The following is a 12,364-nucleotide window of genomic DNA, read 5'->3' on the forward strand; positions in this document are numbered from 1 at the left end:
TATTCAATTCATACAGGCGCTTGACGGATAGCAAAATATTGTATATGCGTCTTTTAACTTTGATCGCGTTTTTCGCGAAATTGAAAACCAGTCGACAAGATGTCTGCGCCCTTATCATCCACTTTTCTGAGTTTTCCGTGTAAAATTGCGGAAATTCGATTAGACAGAGCCCTTGCATGTGGCCAAAACTTCAGGTTTCTATTTACCTAACGTTTATTTCTTCATACGATTTAAAATTGCGCTAAACAATTCATGCTTTCCCGAAGTAATTGAAAATGTCACCAAATTTCGCGATGTAAACATATTGATTTGGAACCTGGTCAAATAGCCCCCAAGTTAAAAAGCCCCCTAGTCAAAACGCCCCCACACTTTTGGTCAAATAGCCCCCACTTGGAAAAAAATGGTCAAAACGCCCCCAATTTGGTCAAACATTCCCATTTTGGTCAAATAGCCTGCACTCATGTTATTATTTGAAATTATATTATGAAGGTAGGTTGTAATATTTTTAAGATATATTCCATCTACATAATTGCTTATCAAACATTTATAAACTAATTTCAAGACATTACATTTGTTGACAATTAAAATGTTTTAAAATATATTAAAATCAATTTGCCCTGAAAAAAAATAATTTGCCCTGAAAAGGATTGTTTTCATGATTTCAATTTGTATTTATAGTCTTTGTTTATGCCAACATAAATATCTACTGGAAGCAGTTTTAGTTTATCTTTTAATTTCACTCAGGAGGAGAAAACTAATTAAATGCTACGTTTAAATTTCCTTGGCAAACTCGTTCCATATTTGTTACATTAAAGTTGGAGTCTTATGCTGGGACTGGTTACATTCTCCACCCTGGTTTGCCTGGCAATACAGCGACATGTACACTTTTGTTAATAAGATATTTAACAGAAATGGATGTTTCGGAAATATTGGATTAGGTGGAACTTAGGGATTGTATGATTATTATGGCATATTGGATGTTTACGAATGATATAAAAGGAGAGGATTATGTTTTGAGAGTAGAATATAATTGGGATTGAGTAAATATACATCATGACACTCTGTTATGAGATTACCAAATAAAACGTGGTTGAATGTTAGACAGTATTTCTCTTGTTTATTATGCCCAGAGAATTTTAGGCGCTACAGATATATATCTATTTGTTTGTATTTTATTTTCTGTTTATAATGTTTAATCTAGCCTGGGGTTGGTTATATCTCGACATTATTATGTACAGGCGCCACATATCAGCCCTTCTTTATTTATTAAAATAAAAAAATCCCATTATGCCAACCACATGGGTAGCTCCAGGTTGCAATTAATATAACACATACGGTAACATAGCATAGTTTCCAACAAAAGTGCAGAGCTCGGTGAGACTTAACTAATAACACTGGAGGATGAGCTACTACGGACAGCAGGAAGCAGGGTAACATGTCAGTACTTGACCATAACCAGGCGTAATAATGGACTGATTTTGCTGATAATGTATTGTGTATAAGAAATAGACTTTTAACTAATTTCAAAGAAAACACCTTCTTGAAATACCTTGTCACCCTGGTAACATTACGGTAAATCAATAACAGCAAATAGAAATAGAACTGCAAATAGGAATAGAGTCAGATATTGAGTTATTGTATTAAGGTGGTCAGAGTCAGTGTCATGGTTGGAAACCACAGTACTTGAATCTGTTATACTTTATAAATAAATGGGACAATTGACTGACAAAATCTCTTTTTAAAATATGTATACATACATGCCATATCCCCCGGCGGGGGGGAATAATCCCCCGGAATTTCAACCAATCCCCTGGTCGCCCGCCGGGGATTTTTTTTTCTTCAAAACTAGCTTAAGGTTGACAGTGGAAAGCATCAATAATATTATGAGTGTGAAATTCCATGAAGGACCATTATTGTAATTTGAGTGTATTTCTGTATTTATTCTTATATTTTAAATGCACATATTGCGCAAATTTTCGTCACATAAAAATCCCCTGGTGTAATATCAAAATCCCCTGGAATTCAGACCAAAACCCCCTGGGAAGCCTCTCAGAAATATGGCATGTATGTGTATATGATAACTTTTTTTCAATAAATTCACATTTTACAATTAAATATTCTTCACTCAGTAGTGTCAGTAGCCACCACTGCCGAGTGGTCTTGACTACTGACAAATATTATTGTACTGAAAAGTAGGACCCGATTCGAGTCCTGGATTCCACCAGAATTATAATTTTTAATGGGAAAGCATCTAGTACCATGCAGAACCAATCAAACTGCCTCATTAATTATTCATAATTACGAGATTTTCTTAGCCAAATCACCCATTGTACACAAAGAAGCATAGTGTTGAAGTGTATTGGGGGTTTCAGATGATGGGTCACAGTCTGGTATTAACATTGTCTTGAATCTGATCTGTTAATTACCTCATTTATTTAATCATGCAATAATGTTTCTTTTTAAGTCCAATTATTATGATTCTTATATTATACAATGCAGATGGAAGCAGACAACACAAGGGGAATGGACAGGGGTTATTGGCAATGCAGTATGGCGATTGAAGCAGTCTGAAACAGAGATTTTCTACCAAACCTTCCGCAACGTTCACTCCACATTGCCAATGATACACCCAAGTAAGTCTCCTTGCAATATTTATGATTGGTTGTATTCTGTATAAAAGCTTGTAGTTTTTAAACAAATAATACATTCAATTTGTACATTCATTTAATTAAAAAGGCCTTCAGAAAAGTTTCCATTGACAGATACATTTTCAGAGTTAAACAATGATGATGTTCATATTTGTTTGATTAATTACCTGGTACCGGGGTAATTCAAGCTGCGTTTTGCTGTTGTTATCCAGAGATCTGAATTTTTTAAAAAGAGAATATAAAAACTTATATAATTTATGATCTTTTTTGAACCAAGGTTAGCTGATAGTTGTTTGGGTACAATACCTTTGAAAATAAAAGAGTGACATGAATTTTATTTTGAAAATACAAACATATTCATTTTTAAAATTCTGATTCTGTTTTAACCTATACTTCTTTTAGTGCACAAGTTTTCTTCGGAGGACAGCTTAGAGAGCTGCTGCAAGTGTGTTTCAAATGGCAAGAAATCTGAAGACATTATGTGCAATTGCCAAAAAACTGACTTAAATATTCTAAGAGATTACTTACAGCTTAATGTCAGCTTAGAAAATATGTATGAACTGTGGTCAGAAAGTGACGAAAACTTCAGAAATGTTGCAAGAACTTTTACTGGTATTAGAATGCTAAGGCAAGACCCGATTGAATGCCTCTTTTCCTTCATATGTTCTTCTAATAATAACATTTCACGGATAACATCTATGGTAGAAAAACTGGCTTCTAATTATGGCGAAAAAATCATGGAATTAGATGGTCAGGAGTACTTTTCATTTCCACAAGTGTCGTCATTGGCAAAAGATGGGGTTGAAGAGCGTTTAAGAACCCTTGGGTTTGGATACAGAGCTAAATATATACAGGTAAGGTAGCACCACTTCATAGAAAAATGGTGCTGTTATATGAGCCATACCCTGAGACTTAAATTACTTATATGTTACTAACCATAAACCATAAACTTTTGAGTCTTTGAACTAAAAATGTGACTTTTAATTTAGATAAATAATTTGATTTTCCATTACAGAAAAAATTCTGTTTTGTACCCTTTCAAATGTTTACTGATTAGTTTGTATTGTTAATAAATAACCATTGTTTTCTAAATTTAATGCATAAATATGAAAAAGTCATGTGTTTTTATGTATTGACCAGTCATTGTCTTTCGACTTGTTGACTCAGATGATAATAGGCTAAGTGTTTTCAAGTAAATTGTAACCGTGGTGACTGTGACAGTACATGTATCCCTTTACCACTACCTGCATTTATTCCAGAGGTCTGCTGAATACATAATAGGACAGGGTGGGGAAAAATGGCTGTATGACTTACGGGAAATGGACTATCCAGATGCAAAGGCTAGCCTGCTGAAATTGTGTGGAGTTGGGGCTAAGGTATTGATTTTCAAGTGAATTCATCAGAGCTACAGAAAAGGGTTGTAATGGGCGTAAATACACTTTAAAAATCGCCCATTACGACATAAAATCAAACAGCTGTTTAAAAAAATAAATAGGGCGTAGCATTCATCCGAGTATTTTTTACCGTTCTAGCTAGCCATTTTGACTAAATGTTAAACCGGTTTGTCAAAATCGATTTACTATCTTAAGAGACATTCACAAGGCTATCAGCCAAAAAAGCAAAATAGTGAAGATGTTTAAATTAATCAGGACTTGTACTTTGTTGAGCAACATTTAAATTTTAAAGTTCTTATATAATTATGTACTATAAAAGTTCATAAATAAAATAATTCATTCAATGTAATTTAATGTATCAGTACACTATAGAAATCAGCATTACACTTTAATGAATGACCCAAGGGTTTACCATACACTTTACAAGATTGCATAAGGGTGTTAAGTACACTTTCAGTAAAAACGTTATCTGTAGCTCTGATTCATTAATTCAATTTTTTTTCAAACACCAACATATTCTTTTTCCAAATTTGTGCAACTTCTAACACTATTAAATGGATCACGTCTATTTTTAAATGGTTGAGTATCTTTAGTCTTTTAGAAAAAATACATAACTGTATGATTAAAACAGGGTTACTGGTACATGCTTACATGGTAATAGTGCATTATACTTTCAATAAAAATAGTGTAATTAAAACTAATACAGGTATTAGGAAATGTTTTCATGAAGTATTTCAACCAACTATTCACCTCTGACATCATCCATATTGCAGGTAGCTGACTGTGTGTTACTGATGTGTTTGGACAAGCCGGGAGCCATTCCTGTGGACACCCATGTATGGCAGATAGCTGCACGAGATTACATGCCAAAGCTGAAGCAAGCAAAGTCTCTCACTGATACACTGTATAATGAGATTGGTGGGTACATGTTCATGTTGAACTAATTAAAATTAAGTTCCTTTATGATTGATTTATTTTACAACGTTTGTGAAGAAAGTTACATGAACTTATGCTAATTCACTCTCATTGACACGATGTTCCACTGGAGTGTGGTCTTATGTTGTGGGGAAACAGGAGTAGCTAGAGAAAATCTACAAGTCTGGTTTTGGAACCACCAACCAAACTCATGTATGCCCAAGGGGGAATCGCACCCTGTACTCATTGGTGAAAAGAGAGTATCTTGTCATGAAGTCGTTTGGAAAAACCATGTGGAGAAGCTTTATGTATTAGATTTATCAGCTGCTGTCTTTCAAAATCATAAGTAATAACTTTTGTTTAGGAAAATGAAAAATTTTCTTACACTAGTCTAGTTTATTGCACTGTTAAGTTGTTAACCATTTCATACAGTAACCATAATTTGGTTTAAAATAATTAATTTGTCTAGATATTCATCGCATTATATTAAAGATGATTTACAAAAAACCCATTTCTTTATGACTATTATCTATTTAAATAATTATAATACTATGGTGTAATACATTGTGCAAAAACTTGTTGATAATTTCCATACATCATGTTTTTCATATATTTCAGGAGATCACTTCAGAAGTTTATGGGGGCCTTATGCTGGATGGGCTCACAGTGTGAGTTTTGTTGTTTAAAAACCTAGATTTACTCTGACAGTCATATCTTATTTGTTAAAGAAGGAGGACTTGTACTTGGTATGACTCTAACATACAAAAAGATCCAATCTAAACTAAACAGTGGCTACATGCACCAACTTTCCTGGAATGGAGACATTGTATGTGCAAGAGAACATCTATATATAGTCTGTTATAATTCTTTAAAGGAATGGACTTTGTTCTTGTGTTGTTTGTGTAAATATGTAAACAGATTATGTGGAACACAAACAAGACAGAAACTAACCAAATTCTAAATTCCCCCCAAAGGTAGCATGAAATACAGAAAAGTTTGGAATGTTTGATGTATATGTTAAAGGTTGACAAAACATAATTCAGGGGAACGTTTGTAATTTTGCTTTATTTCATGCTTTTTGTTGGTTTATTGAAAAGTTACAGCGATATATATCCTGATACTATTGTAACATAAACCCACACAGTACAGGGAAGAAAAATAATGATGTCACTTTCGGTATGACATCACTTGGTGCATGTTTTGAATCAATGGTCAGTTAATTATTACTGGTACTTTTGATGAACTGTAAGCATAAAACGAAAAGAAAAATTGTTTCCTTTAGTGTAAGATTGCAATATATTTCACCTTGAGAACTGGAAAAGTAAATTTTTCCCTTTTTTACTTTGATGCTTTAGACTTTTATTCTGGGCGGACTGAACTAATCAAATAAAAAACAAACAGAACATCAAATAGACATTTTATTAGTTATTAGCAATTTTATCCTGTTCTATTAATGAATATTAGTGTATATTAATGACTTTGAAATCACCTGATAGAATCATGCTTATGTACATTTATTGAGTATACACTGTAATATACATTTCAGGTACTCTTTACTGCTGACCTCCGCCAGTTCCAAGAACCTGGATCAAAGGTATGGTCAAGTCCTTACATATTTAATTAACAATTTTTTAAAATTCTACTCTTTTTTAAGATAAAACTAAGATAAAACTAAAGGCGTTATGTAAGTTAATGTTTCTAATATTCCTTACTTAATAATATTTTTTACATCTAAACAAAACTCCGGCTATCACTAGAGTTAAGCTTATGAGTTAAAGGAGAGTGATGAACTCTGCCCGTGTTCGGTAGCACCCTTCTGCCCTCATGGATACCAGCATGAGTACAAGACAGGGTGCAGTGCCTTTACATGAGTCCTTTAGTCTTGAACATTCTACATTTTACCCTTAGTACTCTGTCCCTTTTCTGTATCACGCTGCCACAGTTAAAAACCTGGCTAAAACCCTTGCACTAAGATTTTTAGCATCAATAATTAGACTTTGAAGGACATAGACAAAAATACAGTGTCAGATCGTAATATATTTCACTGAGCGAGCACTAAGAGCTATATTTCACGAGTGGCGCTGTTTAAAACAGTGAAATATCATTTTTATTTCACTGATAAATCACTATAAATCACCAGAAACAATAAATTAGAATCTTACTTTTAAACAAACAGTTTCTCTTTTTATTGTATGCTTTAAATTTATTTTGAATAAAATTTAAACAGGGAGTTCCACGGTAATTTTTAAATAAACTACAGAAAATCATATGTTTTTTTATTTTAAATCTTACAACTACAATGACCCTATCTTATTATCATGCAGGTAACTTAATTTTCTGGCCCCAGTTTCTTGAAACTTCTTAAGCTTAACAGGCTTAAGTCGCTTATTTCAATTAGCCAAAATACATACTAAAAATGGATTTTGATGAATGAAAAATGGTTTATTCTGATAATCATACAGTTATTCCTACATAATTTCTATAAATTCTTTAAGAAGTAAATATAACACATTTTATAGAACAACAATAAAAAGTGAGATTAGCTTAATCCTGTTATAATGGACTTAAGAAGTTTCGAGAAATTGGGGCCGGATGATTATTATAAGGGTCAGACTGACCAGACCATTTTTGTTTTAGAAGCCAATGGTACCATCACCTGGTAAAAGAAGACAGACAATGAAAATGGACAAGCAACCAGTCAAAAGATCACACTATGAAGAAACAGACGAGAAACCAGTCACAAAGATATCAAAGAAAGGAAAGAAAAAATCAAACGCATGAAAATAAAACAAAAACATATGTACTTTCTTAAATGTAAGTGTTTGATTATCAGACAAATTTCCTAATAAAATTGAAAATGATGATGGATTCAGAAATAATCAAAGTGTATTTGAAACTTTCATTCCAAATATTGGCATGGCAATAGCACATTAATGTTTATTTCAACAACTTCTGTGTGATATATTTAACAATTAGTCGAGACATAATGAATGACAAGAAGAATAAGTTCAAACCATGAATTATTTTTGTACATTCATAGCATCCACATTATGATGTTTTGACTCCAAAGAGAATATTAAACAGATGCATTTTCCATGATTTTAAACACAAAGTTCAATTAAGGAATGAATTGTGGGGCTGATGTCATTATCGGGGTATGAACGCAATTGGGCTGGTCAAAGTGTGTGGAGTCCGCGCGTACTTTGACCAGCCCAATTGCGTTCATATCCCCGATAATGACATCAGCCCCGCAATTCATTACTTATATTTACACCAAATGTGCATTATTTCATTCAATAATTGTTAAAAAAAACTTCATTTCATTTAAGAAAACCTTTCAGTAATCCGTCCTTACCCATTATGTAAATAGAACGACCCGACTGTAACCGGAGACAATTTTTTCAAATGACGTCACAATAACGCGGGAAAAGATCAACCACTTGAAATCACTTTTAAATGTAAAATTGAAACACTTATGGTAACAATACATTTTAAATATAATAAGTTAACACTTTCTAAAATGTTGATTTATATTTTACGGGACCTGCTGACAAAATATAAACAATGACAAGATCAATAGTTTCAATGTATATTGTTATGCGAGGAATTGCGATCCGAAGATGACATCGGATGATAACCGCAATTGCCGAAAGGCAGTTCATTTAAGGAATGGCAGTTGAGGTGTTAATATTCACCTATGTTGTGAATCCCATGCCTTTGCTGCTACTGTTTTTTTATATTATATTAGCAAAATATCCTATTATTTAAATTACATGATAATTAAGTAGCAATACTAAGCAATTCATTCTGATTCCAAAGATATTTTCTAGCAAGCTGAATTAATTATAACATTTTTACCAACTACACATCACTGTACCATGCTGTAATTCCCATATACATGATGCTACTTACAATTTTGTTTAAATACAAATATCCATAGTTTATACTCTTGAAAAAACTAACCATTTTACAGTGGTAAGTCAACAAGAGGAACGTGCCCATGTGGACAGACCATACAACTAGGAAAACTAGTTGTTGTTACTCTCTACAGTGCTCTTATCTATCTTAATTTTTGAAAATGTATGCATGATGTAAATGTATGCATGGATATAATAGGAAACGACTTTTGTAAAACTTGTTTCAATATTGTATCTTTGTAAAGCCATATGCTTTTATTTCTAAGTCACCAGCTTTTGTTGTGTTTTGATATGTTATGTATGTTTGTTATTCATATAGCTAGTGTTTCTTGTTAGCATATACTTGACTTTATTGAGTAAAAATTATGGTATCTTGTATCATTTAAAGGCACAAAAGCTGCGTTATTAACATAGTAAAATGTCAATCATTTTTAGCTCTTCGGATTTTTGAAAAAAAATAACGAGCGATTGTCGTCACTCGATTGTCGTCGGAGTCGGAGGCGTTGGTTAAGTTTTGCGTTTAGGCCCATACATGGATACTATCAAAGCTATCACTTTCAAACTTAGGGAACTTGTTCATCTAATACCCTTCTTCACATTTCACCTGGGTTTTTTTTGGGGGGGAGGGGGTAAAAAATATTAATTTTGATGGATTTTGAGAATTGGACATAGCTTCTTCAATTTTTGTTGAATTGAGATCAATTTTTTTACAGACAATAAATGGCTAATGCCTTCAATATATCAAACATGTTTTTGAGTCACATATTTGGGAGGGTGGGGGATATTTTAGTATTTCTGGACTGTAATTTGTAGCAAGTCTGATTTTTTAAGTTAAGTTTTGTATTAGGTCACTTACATGGAAACTATCAAAGCTATCACTTTCAAACTTTGGAATACATGTTCACCATCAAACGTACAATAAGTTATAAATCTTAAAAGGATCAAATCAGACGAGCGTTCAGCACCCGCAGGCGGTGCTCTTGTCTTAAATTTACCATTGGACCACTGAGGCATCGATATGTAATATGTCTTGTATAGCATAATAGGCATATATATTTACATTCATACTTGATTTTCTTGATTTTGCATGAACGGTCGACCTTTCGTGACTTATGTAGTCGAAGGGTCGGAAGATCATGAATATGTGCAACAGGAATTAAAAAAATCCAATAATTTTCTGGTAAAATGTGAAAAAATACTACACCAAAATCGTTATAATCACAAACAAGAGCTGTCACAGGAACGTTACAAATGCATGACATGTATGTACATGTATTTGGGCTTGAATGAATAGATAGCTTTGAGTATGTAACATGTATTCATGATGACCTACCCTACCTTCCCATGAAGTTTGGAAATATTAACCTGAAACATTTTTAAAGAGCCAAGTATGTACATGGAAATGATAAGTCACTGCAAGTAGAGTGGATTGTAATCTCGTCTTCGTGCCTTCAGTTATTAGTTGGAAATAGTTTTTTTCAGCTAAAGTAAACCACGACTCAACCGTTGATCCACTGACCTCAAAATCAATAGAGTTTATCTGCTGGTCATTATCAACCTGCGTACCAAGTTTGGGGTATCTGGGGGTAAGTGTTCTTCAGTAATTGAGCCGAAACGGATTTTCAGCTCAAGGTTACCAAGACCTTGACCTTTTGAATTAATCATCAGTATCAATATGGTTTCTCTGCTGGTCATTACCAACCTGAGTACCAAGTTTGATGTCCCTGCGTCATAGCGTTCTTAAGTTATTTATCGGAAAATGACTTTCAGCTCAAGGTCACCTTAACCTTTGACACACTGACCTCAAATCAATAGGGTTCCTCTGCTGGTCATTACCAAAGTTTTAGATTCCTAGGCTGTAGTGTTCTTCAGTTATTGATCGGAAACATGTGGGTACGGACGAACAGACATTCGGGGGCTTAAAAGGAATGAAAACTGGAAAATGTAATTATAAGGATGTTTCTTATTTTTCGTGCGTTCATGCAATATGAACGCTCTGCTGCGATTTCGTAAATAGCTTTGTATAGCATTATATCCACATTTCATGATTTGTCAACATTCCTGTGAAAGTTGTTAACAGTGAAATGTTCAAGTTTTACAGGTTAGATTAACTTATTTTTAAACCACGTTATCTTTAAGAAGCCAAGTACAATCACTTTTTTTTGTTTATTATTCATGAACAGTGAGCTGAAAGTGAGTGAGTGTGATTTTAAGCTGCACATGTGGGTTTCCTCTGGGTACTCCGTTTTCCCTCGTAACACATTCTTTGCTTGTTTTAGTGGTTTAACTTGTACCATATAACACACACATTAAGCTAACATTATGGACGTTATTTTTCATCGTCAAGTCCGAGTGCAGCTATGAAAATAAACCAGGGGCGGTTCCAGAATTTGACGTTAGAGGGGGCGTAACTTAGGGGCCGTAACCTTTGTACTTTCGCCCCACACCTAGAACCTAAATTGCTTTGGAGGTCCCCCATCATTTATTTTAAATAATTTCTAGCCAGAAATGGTGCATATAAGTAAACTTTGACGATTTTAGGGGGTGCCGGGTGACCCCACCCCTGGACCGGCAATTGTAAACGATGTCATCAGTGGCGGATCCAGCTTTCTCAGTTAGGGGGGGGGGGGCGTAACTTCTGAAATTGACTTCTGTTGGCCGCTAAGGCCCCCATGTGTTTTCATGGTAATTCAGGGGGTTGGAGGCCTTCGCGACGGCCTCAAGCTCTTAAACTATTGCATGTGTTTACTATGGAACGCCGGGGCTCAATGCTTCTTGCGAAATGCGTTATGCAAATGCTATATATATATATAGAACAATAGTTTCATTTTCGACCAATCGAATGGCCGGGTACGGAATTACGGAAGCTCGTGCTATGAGAAATCTAAATATAGTAACACCTCCTGAATAACGGATTTCCTTCGCATGAAGCATTTTAAAAGCATTTAGCATCTCGCATTTTGCACAAAAAACATTTCCCAAAAAGCATTTCGCATATGGCATAACACAATCAAATTGAATCGGACGAAATATTGTGCACGTTCCGAACTGCTCCCGGCAGTGAAGGGGATGTAAAACATAGGCTACTGATACTGCTACAGAAATATTATTATACGGTGGAAGAAACGATACTCTTTCTAACCTAACGCGTTTACAGCAATATACAGAGTTGCACATCTTGCTATTCGCAATCTAACTGACTTTCTGGCATATTTTCTCTAGGACACCTCTTTACTTTACCGTTTCTGAATATTATATTGTATTGGTGTGTTTATATATGTTATTCTAATGAATAGACACAACAAACGTATTATTTTTCACCTCTATTACATGCAGATAAAAGTATTTTTCAAATTAATGTGTTCCTTTTTTCATTTCATACATATGATTCTGCTCAATTTATGCTAACAACGGTAAAAAATATTGAATCGAAGCTTTTCGCATTTCGCAAAAAGAATTTCGCATTAAGCAATTCGCAAAAAGCATTTCG

At 34.1% G+C, this 12,364-nt stretch overlaps 1 protein-coding gene across 1 annotated transcript; it reads left to right on the top strand.

The window, feature by feature from the left end:
* The first annotated feature begins 99 nt into the window (after positions 1 to 99).
* LOC128224227 (N-glycosylase/DNA lyase-like) lies at positions 100 to 9,248 on the top strand. Its single transcript, XM_052934019.1, has 8 exons — positions 100 to 194; positions 2,500 to 2,633; positions 3,051 to 3,502; positions 3,908 to 4,024; positions 4,816 to 4,960; positions 5,576 to 5,625; positions 6,504 to 6,551; positions 7,595 to 9,248. Exons 1-8 carry the CDS (start codon positions 100 to 102, stop codon positions 7,736 to 7,738), a joined length of 1,185 nt encoding a protein of 394 aa, XP_052789979.1. The 3' UTR covers positions 7,739 to 9,248.
* The last annotated feature ends 3,116 nt before the right edge of the window (positions 9,249 to 12,364 follow it).

Source organism: Mya arenaria, chromosome 17, assembly GCF_026914265.1.
Source record: "Mya arenaria isolate MELC-2E11 chromosome 17, ASM2691426v1".
Taxonomy (NCBI): Eukaryota; Metazoa; Mollusca; class Bivalvia; order Myida; family Myidae; genus Mya; species Mya arenaria.